Source organism: Notamacropus eugenii, chromosome 1, assembly GCF_028372415.1.
Source record: "Notamacropus eugenii isolate mMacEug1 chromosome 1, mMacEug1.pri_v2, whole genome shotgun sequence".
In the NCBI taxonomy this organism is placed as follows: Eukaryota; Metazoa; Chordata; class Mammalia; order Diprotodontia; family Macropodidae; genus Notamacropus; species Notamacropus eugenii.
This window is the reverse complement of record NC_092872.1, coordinates 87564755-87582116: the sequence shown is the minus strand read 5'-3', so window position 1 is coordinate 87582116 and position 17362 is coordinate 87564755. Positions and strand designations below refer to the sequence as shown.

The 17362-nt window shown below is 34.8% G+C and overlaps 1 protein-coding gene across 4 annotated transcripts in view; it reads left to right on the top strand.

Annotated features, from left to right (window-relative positions):
- USP7 (ubiquitin specific peptidase 7) overlaps positions 1-17362 on the top strand; it is a 90069-nt gene that overhangs the window by 35484 nt on the left and 37223 nt on the right. For 2 of the 4 annotated variants that reach the window (XM_072608811.1, XM_072608790.1), the window contains exon 2: positions 11326-11430. In XM_072608811.1, the coding sequence (XP_072464912.1) occupies positions 11388-11430 (43 nt within the window). In that variant the 5' untranslated portion in view covers positions 11326-11387. Of the gene's footprint in view, positions 1-2010; positions 2144-4095; positions 4184-11325; positions 11431-17362 lie in introns of those variants that run through there. The other 2 variants (XM_072608798.1, XM_072608808.1) reach the window with 2 other exon arrangements.

Genomic DNA, 17362 nt, shown 5'->3' with positions numbered 1-17362 from the left:
GTTGTGTTGCCTCTGGTCTCAGATTCTCCTTCAGTTCTCCCTTTTGGCCTAGAACCTAAATCAAGACCTCCAGCCTGCTCTAAGTGCCCACAGCTAGCAGTGTCCCATTCCCCCAAACATGCCCCCACGGCTCCTGCATTCACCTGCTATGGGCACTGATTTCTTGGCGGGGCTGTGGGGAGACTCCCTCCCCCTCCACTTCACATCTCCAAGACATAGCTGGGTCTGGTGTGCCTTGTCAGCAGAGGTTCCCTCAATCTTCCCCAACTCCCCACACTGTCTTTGGGGTAAAAGTTCCTGACTGGGGCCATGGCAGCCTCTCAACTTAGTTAACCCCAAGGTTTGCAACTTATTATTTAACTGGATCTAGGACCTAACCTGGAGGTGTTTACTTTTCACAGGGATCAAAACTCATCCTGGAATTTTTCTTCAGATCTTCTCCAGTTGTCCCCAAGAGGACCCTTGTTTTACCTCTACTCTCTATTCTTTTATTTTTAGCACTCTATGTTCTCCCTGAGACACTATTTCATCTCTTTTGTAGAGGAAAATCTTGAGCTTGGAATTTTCTGACCCACTGCCATTTTCCCAGAATCCTCCTCTCTTGATTTCTTTAAAGAATAAGTTGCCCTTTCTTCAGTTTTCCTGAATTGGTGGTTTTGGTTTTAGCTCTCAAAAAATCATTTTAGTTAATTGTTCCTGAACCGATAGTTTTTCTATAATTATAAATTATTTTATGTGCTTTAGTTGTGTCAGGTGTTTGCTGAGGAGAGGGAAACACACATACAGATAAACACACACATGCACCATTAGAGTGCCAAGAGCCGTTTACAGTTTGGAAGTTGGTGCTTTATACTGCTTGTTTGCTAGTGAGGTTATTAACTTGTGCCCTTTGTATCTTATTCAACAAAAGCAATGAAAACACTCAAGGCTTTGAAATCGGTAGATCTCATATGCTGCCTGAATTTACATCTAGTAGCCCCCACACCATCATAAATCTGTTCTGATCCTCCTTATTCTCTCTGTGTCTTTTGGGTACCAGCTTATAAAATTCATAATGAAATAAAGGGATATTTCTCTTAGGGCTATTGGTTTGACATCCTTCTTCATGCTGATCTTCCCACATTTACTATTGCATTTCCAGTTAGTACTTTGCATGTATGCTTTAAATAAACTACAGTTCTTTGACTTTTAAAAATGCTTTTTTAAAAAACCAACTTTTTAATAGGAAACAAAAGGGAAAGAGTGGGTTTTTGAAGGGAGTTTACTAATCTAATGAAATTGATCTAGGGGGCTTCAGACTTTTCATAGAAATTAGTCATGTGGTAGTTAATGTTAGGCATCTAGCTGAGTTGCATAAACTAGACCAGGTTGATCAATTTCTTTAACTTTTGGGGAGGTCGGGTGTAAGCAAGTTATAAAACATTACCAGGTCAGAGTGGAGGCATGAACCCTAAGATCTGGAAACTTCAAAGGGGAGAGTTTATTTTTTAGTAGCTGAGAGATTGACAAATTGGGGAAAAGCATCATTCTAAATGCAAGTGAAAGCTGAGCAGTTTTGTGAGCTGAGTTCATAAAAGAAAATTAAGAACTAGTGATAACGGCATCAGATTTTCTTTAGGGGAAGTTTTAAAAGCTAACAGCTAGTTAAAGTTGAAATAAGGTGTTTGAAATACATTTTTATCATTAAAGTCAAAATTAATGCTTAGAAGTTTGAGACAGTTTTGAGTAGAGGCTCTGAATCATAACGCACTACATAATTGACAATATTCCTCTAGTTTTTAAGGTCAGGGTGTTTTTGTTTTGTGGTGTAAATATATTCCCAAAGCTTTAGTCTGCAAACTTAAAAGTTATGAAATTATACGAAATGAACAAATTATCATTTTTTTCTTTGCCTGCTTCATCGGCTAGTATATTTCAAATGCTGAATTAGTGATAATACTATCATTTCCATAGCAATAGACAGATCTTCTTGCATGAGTTAGTAGTTCTGTACTTATGACATCACAAATGGAAGCCAGTGGGAAGAGAAAGCCTGAGCATCTTCAATAATAGTGGAGGAAATACAGATCTTAAAACTGGCCAAGTACAGGCCTTTTGTGTGTGTATTATATCTACTCCAGAGCAAAAGCTCTTCTTTGAAAAGGTACTTTATGCTTTTCTTATGTGTATGTCTCTATATACTCAAATTGCAAATGATTTATTTTCCCAAAGAATTTTCTCTCAGTAATTGAAAGCATTTTCTGCTTATATTTGGATCTTGTGGATTTGTTTTGGAACTCTTAATTGGTTTGTTCCATTTTCTACTGAAATAGCATCTGTCTGTGACTTGATATTATGGGTAGGATTTTATATCTATTTTATGATAGGTTTTACATATGAACTTTTGGTTTGTCAACTCTGAAGGTATGAGTGTTATGCTTGTGATATCTAAAAGCTGACTATTAACAAAATCAGGAGACTTGCTTTTAGCTAAGTTTGAGCTAATACAGCCATAACATGGTCAAAAAAATTTGGTCAAAAAAATTGAACTAAACAAAGGTTAAGATTGACAAGTGGAACCCAGTTAAATTATTAATTAGCATAGATGTATTTATGTTACATGTCAAATTTGTAATTATTCTTTTTTGAAAGAACATTGTGTATATGAAACATTTCTAAATCTCAGAAGTTAATCACATTTTGGTTTTTGTTGTATACATAAAATTTTCTGTGAGTGGGCTCTCTGGTTTATCAAATTGCTGTGAATTATTTTAATCATTAGTTTTCTGGCTAAATCATCACAGCTCATTTGTGGATAGTGTTTTCTTAACCAGTTACCTGCCCAATACTTGTTATAGAACCCAGCAATTTAATGTTAACTTCTGGTAGGATACCTGGTTGGGTTAGTGTACCCACAGATTAATCCCATTAGAACCAGCCAACTTTATCTCAAGAGCAACTGAATAAAAGAGGGCAGTAAAGCTAGTAGCATTATTTTAATATATCATTATCATCACATTCATATGACTTTGGAGCAGTATCATTAATGACCTGTTGTATTATATGTCTGTAGCATAAATTTGAGTGTCTGGTGAGTGTATATAAATAACTTCTATTAAATAAGACACGAATGCAATTGCCAACATACTAAATTTTTTTGTAATAAATGTACCAGAATAATGGAAATAACCTAATTGTTATTGTTCAGTAAACTTTCCTATACCGTTTACATATTCATTTTTTTCTTTGAAGTTTTTGTTATACTGTCAATAAATTCTCTTTGGTATTAAGTAATAATCGCAAAATTTTTTTTCATATTATAGTGATACCATACCTTGTAGCAAGATTCCCTTTTTTCCCCCTGGAAAACTTGTAATTTATACTTGTAGATGCAAGTGTTAAATCCTTATCAATTAAGATATGAAGGTTGAGGACAAATAGCTGGTATATAATTATGGTTAATATTATAATTATCCATTAGGGGAAGCAGATGAAGGGAGTGATCACTTGTATAGCACGCAGCTATGTTCCAGGCAGTGTGAGCACTTTTTATGAATATTATTGGATCCTCACAAGCTTGGGAGCTCAGTGATGATCTTTTCCATTTTCCATTGTAGGAAAGTGACACAAACAGAAGTTAAACAGCTTGCTCAGAGCTAAATCTGAAATGACTCCAGGCCTGGTGCTGTACCCATTGGGGCTACCAGCAGCTTCCCCATCCCTTCACTCCCCCACCACACGTAGGATGGGATAAGCAAATTACCGCACTATATATTAATTGCTTTCTCTGGATAATGAATTCAACATTTTCATTCTACCTAGCACCAAACATTAATTATTTTTGATAATTATTCCATTTTGAATCTTCATAACCCACTCTTACATGGGATGTATTTCAGTCAAATACATAAGGCTATATTATTTATGGTAGACACTATGTAACTGGTTTCATTCTGTTATTTACTTCAAATCATTTGTGTATTTTCTGATGAATTGGACCTTCTCAGCATTTAATGTTATTTTAAATTTTTTATTGATATCTATATAAATTCTATACCTTGTTTGCAGCCAGGAAACTAATATTGTCCTCTTCCAACTCTTTTGTAGTTTCCTGGGAACACAGTCCATGTTTTCCTCATTAATTCACTGATATTATAAATTGGGGCTTTTAGAGCTATGACAGTGATGATCCTCCGATAAAATAGTAAGGATATACCATAATTATTCATCTTGTTACCATAAGTTTTTATATTTTGTTCCTATGTTGTCTGTTTCAGGTTTGAGTATTTTTGGTATTTTCAGGATCTTAGTTTTCATTGTTAAGCTGTATAGAGTTGGCATATTAGAACAATGCTGTAATATGTGATGTGTATTCTGTTAAGCCCATAATACTTTTCTGTACACCCAATATTTTAATAGAGGCAATCCTAAGTAGAACCAGAGAGACCTAAGTTTCTTAGAATTATTAATTTTATAAATGTAAGGTTTTTACTTCTTTTGAGGGTTGGGATGCACATTTAGATCTCATTTCCTGTCACATGCATCAAGTAGTAAGATTAAAGAACCAGTCTTACATTCAAAGTAGTATAATACTCAGATTATTTTTGTTTTGCCTTGCTTAATTAATCACAAACTCTCTAAATGATCTGGCTTTTTTCCCCCACCTGCATATTAAGTGTCTAAAATGTGCCAAAACTGTTCCAAGCTCTATGGTAGGATAGAGAAGACACCCAGTCTCTCTGCCTAGAGGAATTATAAAATTTGGTTGGGTTGAGACCCTCTTCCATTTACATACTTTAAGTACCAAATGTGACACAAATAGTAAATTCAAGACAAATATATAGGAGAGAGTCATGGACTGGGATTGTTCAGAGAATATTTTAGTTGGAGAATATGGGACTTGGATAGTTCTGAAAGAGATCTTTTAACATAATTTAGAATCTGAATTAAACTAGTACATAGAAAGAGAGGCTTGGGGAAGAGAATTCTCAAGAGAGGATTAGTTAGCTTTGTACTGCAAGGAATGAGTGAGTGCAGTGTGATAAACAGGAAGCATGAGTCTGTAATTATATATGATGGAGAGTGAGTTGGGGGCACTGAGAATGCACCAGCCATTATGTGACAGACAGTGCTTGAACCCAGATCTTCCTGACTTCAAGGCCAAGTCTACTTCACTATACTTCCTTTTTAAAAGTATTTGGAAAGGTCAGTTGGAGTCTTTAAATACTAGGAAGATTTTATGATTAAGAAGTTTTGAGAGGAACCATCCAGTTGTTTGACCAGGGTTAAAATCTTCCTAATGATAGCATGTCTGCCTGATCCCTTGTTCTCAGGCATCAGACATTAGGGTGGTTTGGAGCAGGAATATTCAGGCAGATAGGCTGTGCAGGAGACTTAAGATAATAGTAACCCAGATATCTCATGATAAGGGCCAAGACTGTGGCTGTTATAGGAATATGCTGTAAGTAAAAACACTGGACCTGGAGTCAGGCATAGGTTCTAGTGGTTCTGGCACCAACTTTGTATATGATAAACCACTCTGGGCATTTATCACGGTTAAAATTAGAATGTAAGATTTTATGGTAGCCAAGGTTCTAGCTAACTTTAAATTCCATTATTTTTTAATTTTTACATGTGAGGCTACTGATTGTAGATGAAGGGAGACAATGAATAAAAGAGCCAAACTTGATGACAGAAAACTGTCATCCAGATATGAGAGAGAGGGTTCAGTTTTATATGTGCTAGATTTAGATGATGGTGGACATTTCCGCATCTAGCAAATACAGACTGACCTGGAAGTGAGAGGTTAATGAAATTAAAGATTCTATGGATGATAAGAATCAGACCTAGTGCTAGAAGAGGCCCCAACACATCTATTTCAGTTCTTTCATTTTTTACAGATGCGAACTGAAGTTAAGGGCGGTTAAGTGAATTACCCCACGTCACATAGGTAGTTGTGTCAGAGGTTCAATTTCAACATCCATTGAATCCAGTCAGTGCTCTTTCCATGGTCTTCTGAAGATATAGTATGAACTGGCACATACACACACACACACACACACATAAGAGAAGCCTATAGCAATAAAATTACAGTTCTAAAACTTCTGATTAAATCTAAATTTAAGATGCTTTTTCTCAAATCTATTGTGTATAAAGCCTGGGTGCAGTCTGAAAGTGGTAGTACTTTTCAATACATTTACATTTTCTTCTTTCAAAACATTACAGATACTTGTTTGCAAATAAAACTATTTTAAGAGTATAATCTACAAAGACTGTTGTCAAAAAGAATTGGAGGCCCAATTATTTTGGTAAAGGTTAGTCTCTATCACTTTGTATTTATGTGGTTCTATGAGTTGAACAGAGTGATGTGCTAAGGAGAAAGAAAAGGTAGGGAAGAGCCCTTCTACATCATGTGAAACTTACTGAATCAAGTTATACTGTGAGAAAGGATCATCAGTTTGGAAGTTTTAAGAGGTGAAGTACTGACGTGGAATGAGAAGGTCAAAGCTAACCTACTAGGATTGTTAGGATAAAATTAAATAATAGTAGATTTTTGGGTAGTGCTTTGTAAATGCTAACTGTTCTGTGATTAGATAGGAAGAAGATAATGAGGTAGCAAAAAGAGGAGTGCTCCAAAGGTGTCACAGGAAGTTGGGGAGAGGATACCAAAACCAGGAAGTGGTCCAGAATGTCAGGTGCTACCCAGAGGGGGAGGAGAAGCTGAACCCATTGAATTTCTTTTTTAAGGTGGTTATTAACTTTGGAAAGAGCAGTTTGTGAGTGGTAGAGACAGAAGTTGTATCCTAATGGCTTAAGTGATCTTGGCATGAGGAGTAGAGGCAGTGAATATAGGGAGATATTTTCTGAAGGTCCTGTCCCTATGGCCCTCTTGGCATTCCTTCAGAGACTCCAACAGATTGAAACTTCCATTCTTGGTTTTACCTATGCAAGTATCTCCCAGCACTAAATCCTTAAAACTCTATTAATAGCTAAGTGCTATTACTCCTTTCCAGTTAATTAGAAGCCGACTTCTACACATACGAATCTTATAACGCTTATAGGCCAGAACTGATGTAGTCAGCATGCCCAGTATAAGAACTCTCATGGGCACAGATGTCAGTCTGGGTTGCTACCTATCCATAACTTGTCTAAAGCTGTGTTTGATGACTTTCTAATGATCTCAGGCTAATAATTGTCAGAGGCAACATTTGACCCTCGGTTTTCCTGGTTTCCAAGTTCACTGCTCTACAAAAGCTGCCCTGTTGCCTTTCCTCAAATGCTCAAATCCACTTGAGTCTTTCAGAGATTTGTGGTTTTATCAGCTACCCATGTTGGTAGCTAGAGTTTTGTTAGTGAGCCTCTCCCAGTCTAGTCCTGTTTTTGGGCCTCTGCTACAAGCCTTGCAGCTTAAGAAAGTTTATGCCCACTCTCATAGTCTTTGTGAATCCAACATTAGTACTACACAGCAATGAGGAACCAGAAAGGTCATTTTTATTGTAAAATATCTGTGTGTTAAATGTGAAGAGATTCGCTGATCTCTTAAATTGGAACTATAGTTCTAAACCATGTAGAGGCACCCTGAAACTGAAAATGACATCTGACTTCTTATGCCAGCTTTGGCATTGACTCACTAAAAATAAGTCATTCAACTTCTGTGAACCTCAGTTTTCCTGGTAGAATGATGTGTTGGGTCTAGGTTTTTCCTGAAAGCTTTCTCTAACCTTGGATAATTCTATGAGATTTCCTATCAGCTTTACAAGTCTCAGGCCCAAATTGAGACCGAACCAGTAAAATTAAAAGAACAAATCATAGAAACAATTCTGTGAAAATATGATAATGATGAAACCAACCACCAGAATTTCTGGGATGCAGCTAAATTGGTCCTCAGGTAGAAAAATTAACATATACTATTAGAGAAGGAGAGAACTAATGAACTAAACATTAGTTTTCAAAAATTAAAAGCAAACCCAAGGAACATACAAAACAGATATTGAAAATTAGAATAAATTAGAAACCAAAAAAACTGTAGAAATGATCAAACCAAAAGTTAATTCTTCAAAGACTAAGAGAATTGATAAACTGATTAAGAGAAAGGGCAGAAAATCCTCTCAACAAAATAGCAAATGAACAAGGTAAAATCAAAGCTAAAGTAGAAGAAATAAAAAGAAACTATAACTATGCATAGTAGGTTCTGTTAACAAAACTGAGAACACAAAAGATACAGAGAAATGCCCTTAGAAAATGTCCAGATGACCAAATAGAGATCTTTACAAAGCTCTCCTAAGATTTTTAAAAAATAGAAGTCATGGTGAAAGAAATTTTAAAAGAACAATTAAGTACAATTACCGCACAAGTTCTCAAGAACTCAGTACTTAAATAAGGGAAAGATAAAGCAAAGGAGAATCAACATAATTTAAAAATTTTAAAACTATCCCATCAAACACATTTTTAAAGGAATTCTTACGGTCTCATTTCTTTTGTCTTAGTCATGGGATCATAGATTTAGAGCTGGAAGGTACCTGAGAGCTATCTGAATTAAACCCCCTCATTTTGTCAATAAGGAAACTGAGGCAGAAACTAGATAAGTGACCCTGGTAACTGAATGACACAAGTAGCCAGAGACAGTTGGAATTTCAGTGCTGGTCCTCTGATTCCAAATACAGTGCTCTTATGCCTTTTTTTTTTGTCTAAAAAGTGGAAATAATGAAGTTTTCAGAAATACTGATAACTGGTGTAGATCCCTTCTGCTTAGAGGACCTTAGAAGAAAATTTTATATTTCAAGAAAGTTATTTTAGTAGTATTCTTATTAAATACAAGGTATTTTATATGAACATAATTTCATCATTTGTTATGGATGCATTGTTACTCAGTTTAAAATAATTGTTGTAGGAAACCATTAAATTAGAAATAAAAAAGAAACATTTCAAATACTTTTAAGCATCTTCCTCTTCAATATATAGAACACTAATTTAAATATATCTTCATTTATATTAAAGGTGTAATAATAATTGTAGCTTGGGAAATGGAACATAAGACAGCCTATAACATGAAATTGGGAAAACTGTGTAGTATTAGTATTATGAAAGCAGAACCTTTTTTCTCTTGATTCTAGAAAGTCACCTAAGACGCTGGTAAGCTGGTATTTCTAGTGATGCTGTCCGTGGTGCTGAATATCATTTCTCTTTGAATAGTCTTCAAAGTATATGACAGAGACAGATAATGAATGGATATATCTCACTGAAAAGTCTTGTTTACAATTTATAAATAATAATGGGATATTGAATTTACAACTGAAATTTTTGTTGGAGAAAGTATTTGACATTTGTAGACCATTAGTGAGAGGTAGGAATTGATTTGAATTCAGATGAAGTGTAGCCTGATTACACATGTTGCCACAGAAGTTTCAGTCTTCAATAGTCATCTCATTTTTAAATTCACAAATGAAAATGGCCAGTTTCATTTGCATTATTTTGTTTACCTAAGCATTTGTTAACTAATCCACATTTTAATGACACTTCATATAATCTGAAAATATATTCTTTGGATATCAAAGTGACATCTAAATTTCTACTTCCTTTCACCCCAACTCCAATGAAAACAAAAAGTATACAAAGAAAAGCACACATCCCTTTACTTTGTATGATATATAGATACAATCATGAACTAGATGTCCAGTAAAATTGGACAGTGATGCTCTGGTACTTAAGGGCATAAGGCACCTGGCAAATGAGAATACAGGTATTTATTCCCTTAGTATTTTATTTTGTTTTTTTTTTAAACCCTATAAAACACTATGGCAACTTTTTGAAGAAGTTGAGCATAGATTGTTCAGGTAGAACCATCTTCAAGTCCTAGTGTTCTGACTAATGACACATTCATTTACCTATTTGAGAATGTTTCCATATGCAGAAAGGAATACTCTCTCCCTACTCAGCCTCATTGTAAGGGGAGCAGAGAAGAGTGCAAAATGACTCATCTTCCTGCATTGAAATCTGGCCCCCTTTACTTACTAATGGTGTGACCCTGGGCAAGTCACTTAATCCTGTTTGCTTCACTTTTTCATCTGTAAAATGAGCTGAAGAAGAAAATGATAAACCAGTCTGGTGTATCTGCCAAGAAAACCCCAAATGAGGTTATAGAGAGCAGGATGTGACTGAAAAACATGTTAACAACTGCCTCATTGTATTGTCAGGTTCAAATGAGATAAATGGATAATTACAGATATCATATATTACATCATTAGGTTATAGGATTACTACTACTTGGAGTATTTCTAGGCATGTTCAGTTTAATAAGTTAACTAGCTTTCTGCTCCATTTTTTCATTGATGTTTTATAGTTATTCTGAATCTAAGTTTGTATAATAATTGTATCTCTGGAAACAACTGCATTATAGGAAGCTTACTTTGGGGCCAGAAAAAGCAGTCCTTTCATTGACTTTGTTATGTTATGCCTGATCCTGAGCAAGTCACTTAACTACTCTAGACAAGTCAGAATAGAGAAAATGCCAACTTGCATTTATAAAGAGATGTTTTTTCCACTGGGAATCTCAGCTACAGTTCTTATCTCTACAGAAAAAAAGCCAATTTACTTTTGACATTACTTAATTTACTTTAGATTACTTGAAAACATTGTGCTTTTTACATTTGTAAATATATAACAAAGTTGAATAAAATATTCAAAAATGGCCATTGTTAACTCAACAGTAGTTCAAATATTACTTTTTTATTAGTATATATATAAATTTTGAAACTGTTACTGCACTGTAGAATATATTCCCATTCATCCCCCAGAAGAATTTAGTTTACACAAAACCTGAACATGGATATATATTTTCCTTTCAAACTGGTTCTTAAGTTTTTGTGTGTCACAGACCCCTTTTGCAATCTGGTGAAACTTATTGTACCACTCTTAGTATGATATTTTAAAATGCCGAAAACAGAAGGATTAAATTATGTTGAAATACTGTTACCTTTTTTTTTTTTTTTGATGTTTCACAGACTCTAGGTTAGAACTCCTATTTTTAGGAATGCATTCTTATTTTAGTGTACTGGGTGTTTTTGTTACCCACAGACACAACTTTCTGTTGAATTATGTTGATAATCAGTATATATTTGGGATAAATATAAAAGGTACTCTCATGTTTTCTAAAGTAAAGCTAACATTCATATGATCAATAGGAAATAATTTTTAAATGTATTTGTTAAAACCATTTGTAATGACATTTTTATTATGAAAATTTATGGTCTCCAATAAAAATACAAATGTGACTTCATTATTGAATTGCTTATAAAGTGAAGACTTAAATAGTTAAAATATTGAGTTTCTTTTCCCCCCTCTTAAAAGCTGGAGATACAGATGATCCACCAAGAATTACACAAAATCCTGTCATCAATGGAAATGTAGCAATGGCCGATGGACATAATAATACGGAGGAGGATATGGAGGATGGTAAGTAGATTTGTGAAACTGATTTATCATTTGCTCTTCTTTAGAGTTCCTTATAGGAATTTGTATGCATTCTAGCCTAAAAAGCATTGGCATGTTGTGGTTTGAATTGCAAAATAGTTTATAGAGTCTATGTTGAGTGTGTTTGAGTTGACTTTTTTCCTTTTAGTAGTTTGGGAATATTTAAAACCAAAGGTTTATAGTAGCTTAGTTTATATTCACGCCTGCAGCTTTCCATCCTCTCATAACAGCCAGAATGTGGGCTCAAAATGTGAAGCACAGACTATTACTCTCCTTTTCGAATAGAATGCCAGTTTCTAGATCTCTTGAGCTTGCTTGGTTTTTCCATTATGTTTGTAACACTTTAGCATATAGGTGCTTAGTCACTACTTTCCCTGTTATCATAGAAGCTTATAGGTAGAAAATTTTAGATGGTCTCCATTTTTACACACTATGTCCAGATAGAAAGGCCAGGTTTCCTTCCTAGATCATACATGGTTATACAGCAATAAGTTTTTGAAGCAAATTAGTTCAGTAATATCAGTGGCAGAATTTAATGTCAGAACAAATGTAATGAATTCATATCATTTGAATACCACTTTCCTCTTTCACTTTTTCTCCTTTCATAAAAAACAAAACAAAACTTTTGTGAGTTTGGCTAACTGTGACCGGTTAATTTAAAATAAAAAAGGAAAAGACAAAAAAAACCCCCACCAAGCCAAAAAGATACCAGCCAGTAATAATTTTGTGCAGTCCCTGGAATCTTGCAGTGTAATATGAAACCATGTTCTGTCAAAAACAAGTCCATCAATCCTCATGAGGGTTGTGTCCTTCCCAGGGGAATAACGGGGCAGTTGAAAGAAACCATCAGTCACGGGCTGCATCACCAGAAGGACTACTGTTTCAGACCTCCTGCCAAAAGTTCAGCCTTCATGAGAAACTGCAGCAGTAGTTGAGAGTTCTCTCACAGTGCGGTTTATCCCCTGTCAGCTGGCTGAGGCAATATCTAAGGAAGGTAAAAAGGCGTGGTCTAAATCCCGCTGCTTTATTACCTGTGGAGTGCACTTGCAACCCTGTGTAGAAAAGGACAATTGTGTGGGTATGGTTCTTTTGTTGGATTTTTGGTGTTTTTCTTTCAATCACCAGAAATGCCAAAAGACTTTTTACAAAAGGCGTCCAGGAAGCTGGTCTAAATTAACCAGTGTTCATTAAGAAGGTATAGGTGCCAGGAGCAAAGAGAGAGCACTCCACTCTAGTTTGTTGTATTTTAGAGTGATTGTATGCTAATAGTTTTATAGAGCTAGAGTTAGGGAGAAAACAACACTAGTAGAATACCTTTATTTCTAACTTAGACAATCCAAAGAGCATTTCTAGTGTGTAATGGAATTTTGATAAAGGTGAATGAATTGTTAGGAATTACACTGCTGTTCTTTAGGAGCCAGAGATAAAACAGAGCTGACACGACACTCCCGTCCTCAGTTGGCAATGAAGTGTTTTGAATCAAAGATCTTTTTGTGTGCTGTTTAAGATGGGTGGTTTTAGGTGTTAGGAATCTTGGAGATGAGGTGATGAGAGACAGGAATTGTAAGATAATAACTTGATAGCATGACAGCTGTGGAGTTTGGGGTGATCTCTTCCAGTTGTAACATTAAGAGATTCTTTGAAATTTTAAAAAAGTTACTTATAGCTGAGCCTATTTCTTTTATCTTTAGTGTATAAAACATAAATTTAAGAAGGTTTTTAATAGAGATTATCACTAGAAGGGGGTTGGGGTACAAACTTATGTAGGATTACGTATCAGATAAAGAGAATTGTACAGAATTTATTTCAAATTGAAAAAGGATTATCTCTGTGAACCATTTACCAGGACTTAGCAGTGGTCTTTTTGAACAGGTCATTGTAAGTAGTTCAAACCTGGCTTTATGTTAGGAAGAAAATGACACTACAAAATGAACTTTAAATGTAGCAATGAGAGAAGGTAAAGATTTAGGTAAGGAGGAAAAAGAATGGTTCTGCACCACCCAGTGCAAAGTAAAGAGAAATACTTTATTCTTTTATCTTCATATTTTACAGTTATCCTCACGTCTTTTTAAATCCTTTTTTGTTTAGAAGAGGTTGTAATTAAGTTATACCTATAGCGTACCAAGAATTCTGTTAGTGTGCACACATTGTAGTGTTTTTGGTGTCAGACCAAAATAATTTTCTTGTTGATTCTATTTAAAAGAGTTGGAATAGAAAGACTAATCAGATTTTCATAAAATTAGTGGAGAAAAAAGTGAGCATTTGTTTTGGAAGCAACAAGAAGTAGATGGTACTATAGATAACTTTTCTACCTCAGCTTCCTTATCTAGAGGATGGCAGTAATAACAGCATATACTTCCAGGGTTGACTGTGAGGATAAAATGATTTTGTAAACCTTAAAGAACTATATAAATGCTTAAATAGTAGGGAGGAAATGGACATAGTCAAGTCAGTAAGCATTTCTTAAGTGCCTACAATGTGGTAGTTACTATGAAAAGCTCTGGGGATGTGAAGAGGCAAAAAACATATCCTACCCACAAGGAGCTCACAATCTAATGGGGAGGCAACATGCTAACCACTGTGCACAAATAAGATATATACCAGATAAATTGGAGAAAGGAACATAGCATTAATAGGAATCAGGAAAAGCTTTTAGCAGAAGGTAGGGTGTTTTTTTATCTGAGACGTGAATGAAAGATTCCAGGAGGCAGAGGGAGGTAATTCCAGGAATGGGGGCAGGCAGCATACTGTTTTATCCTATAGGTAATATGGTACCATTTTGAGTTTAATAGGAGGATGACAGGGTGACCTGTCCTTCAGGAAGATCACTTTGATAGCTGAATGGAGGCTAGATTTGGATTAGGAAAGAAACTTGGCAACCAGGTTGTTGGAATAGTCCAAGTGTGAGATAGGCTGCATTCTTGATGAATTATTGTAAACTTCAAATGAGTGTGCAAATAAAATTACATGCTTTTCAATTTTTAAAAATTCAATGTCAATTACATAATAATTATCCATCTGGTTCCCATAGGTGAAGATGATTTACAAAAGTGATAGAAATCTGAAATTTCCTTCCCTGGTTATTTTGGATTTATATTGGGTACATGTGTTACACATGATCATAATGTGTTAAAAAAAGGCTTATTGGATTGCATATGGCAGTAATCTGATAAAAAAGATCTCACTATTTGACACAGGAAAACAATCCTTTCATTTGATAGTTAAAAAGGAAAAGGAAAGGTAGACTATTTACATGCTATAGTACAGGTATAAATGTATACTTTTAGGCAAAAACATCAGTGAGAGTCTCTGAAATTTAAGTAAGATGTTTAGCCTTTTATTATCTAAGGAGTTAATATTTTGGTCCAAATATATGCTTTTTTTTTTCTTGAAACCTGAATATGTTTGGTAAGTCTTATTCTTAGAGCCACAAAGGCTTCTGTCTATACAAAAGCAGTTGGAAAAGAAGACTCACTCTCAGGGTTTTTATAAACAACCTTAGGACCCAGGTGCTCCAAAGTGAGACAGACTTCTTATTCTTTGACTTATTCTTCTTTCCCTTCTTCATTCCTCAGGCTGTGGCTATAGCTGGTAGGGGAAATGAGCGTGGGAATAGATCCTGGGATACCCCCTTTATGCTTGATGTAGTGATGGGACACTCTTGTTCCTCTTTCTCTTATTAGAATACTGTATAGACATTACGCACAACTGCTAAGACTATGGAGCTCAGTGTCAGGTATAGGAAAAATACATGGATGTAGGATGTGTGTTAGATTATAGGTACTCTGGGGTTTTTGATTTAAAACTGATCAAGGAGCTGCCCTTGAGCAGACAATTTTACTATTATACTAAGGCTGTTGTGGGAATCAAGTGAGATAGTGTTTAACATGCATTTTTTAAAAGTGGTATATATGTGGGACACCAGATAAAATTTAGCAATAAAGTCCTATACTTGAGTTTCATAATTATTAGACAGGTGGCACAATTAGATGAAAAAGATGAAAGGTTTTTCCAAACTTGGAGGTCAGTGAATTGACTATTCAATTATAGATAGAATTGTTTCTAGGAATAAGGTGAAAATAACCCATTCTCCAGTATTCTTCTCTGGTCAGAACTTAATTGTATTGTGTTCAGTTATTGTCATGCTGCATTTAGGATAGTTTGGGAGAGTATCCAGATGGGGCAGCTAGTACAGTTAAGATCAGATGCCATATGAAGATCATTTTGAAAGAATTAAGAGAGTAGAACAAGAAGTTGCAAGGAGGAAAATCAAGGTTTGATTAAATTAAGAAATAAACAGCTATCCACCTTAGGAGATGTAATGAGATCCCTTGAGGTCTCAAGACAAATAAATCCTCTTTCAGATATATTATTGAAAAGATTTTTTTTACCCAGATACATTTTGGATCTAAGGGCACAAAATAGACTAATGTCCCCATTTGTTTACCTTTTTAAATTTACTCACTTTACTGGGTTCTGTTTAATTTGCTTAGGGTTCTATTTTTTGTGGGTGGCTGAAACATGCATATTTAGTTAAAATAAAGTTAAAAAGCTCTTTTAAAAAATATATATTCATATATATTTATATGTATGTGTATATTTATGTATATGTATGTATATATGTGTGTATATATATATATATACACAAAATAAAATTAATTTTTATTTCTATTAAGATCTCATTTTAGAGGTGCTGCCTTTATTTTGCAATGTCCTATGGTCAGTATGATTTTTTATTTAAGTTGAAAACTATTGGAGTTAATCCTTCAGTAAAGACGATTAAAATCATACATGAATGTAGGTAGTAATCTAACATTTTTAGCTTTTCCATATTTCATCTATGCAGACTGTGCTGAAGGAGTAATTGGGGCAGCAGATTCTACCACAAATCTTAATCTTCACCATTTCATTTTTAAATTGTATCATAGGTCTGTAATCATAAATATTTTTGAGTGACAAAAATATATTTTATCCACTAGAGTCTTTATTTCTGGCAAGTTATGTTTAGGAGAATTTCTCCCAAAAGGAACGTGAGATGCACAAATTTAGAGAATTCACCCCAAATGTTGGGCACTATTTGTGCCTGACCTGTGGTAGAGCTTTCTGAGCTGTGATGAAGCAGTTGGACACATTGTAACTCGACTCTAACATAATGATGTCATATTGGTCCTCTTAGAGATTGAAGGACAACAACCAACCAACCAACCAACTAAGGAACATTTGGATGTGAAAAGACTCATTAGTAGAGGTTTAAACAATCATACAATTTGTGTGGCACCATCAAAGTGCTACATTGTAGGCTGAGTTGTGAAAATAGAACATAGACGTTAGAAGCATGCTTTGACTTGAATCTGCTGTTTAAATAATTTTATGCTTTTTAGCAATAGGTATTAAATGCCCCTTTCCATAGCTTATAATTTTTAAAAATACACTGTTTAAAACACAAACTCAATCAGTACTTAATCAGTAAGATAAATAATGATAATTTGGGGATAGTGCTACTATTTCCTATTGAAAATCGTAACCATGCCTAGAAAACAAGTTCATTATTCAGCCATATTTATAGAGCACCTAGTATGTACAAAGCAATAGAAACAGTATATTGTTATTTCTGTTGTGAACTTAAATTTGAATGCTACTCTTTCTGAAGGGGGGGGTACATTGAATTTCAGTTCTAAGTTATAAGAGCTGTGGATAATGTTTAAGAGCAGATATGAGAATGTTCCTTAGCTCTGATTAGCATTTACCTCTATGATTAATTTACCATTGTATCAGTTTTGCAAAGTCCTATGAGTAACATTCTGTTGTCATGTATGGTGACAGTGCCAGCGCTTTGTGGATGATTCCTATTAACGTGAATAGTTCTCACCCTTATAGCAGGCTTTTTATCTCTAAAAAAACAATAGGTGTGCTA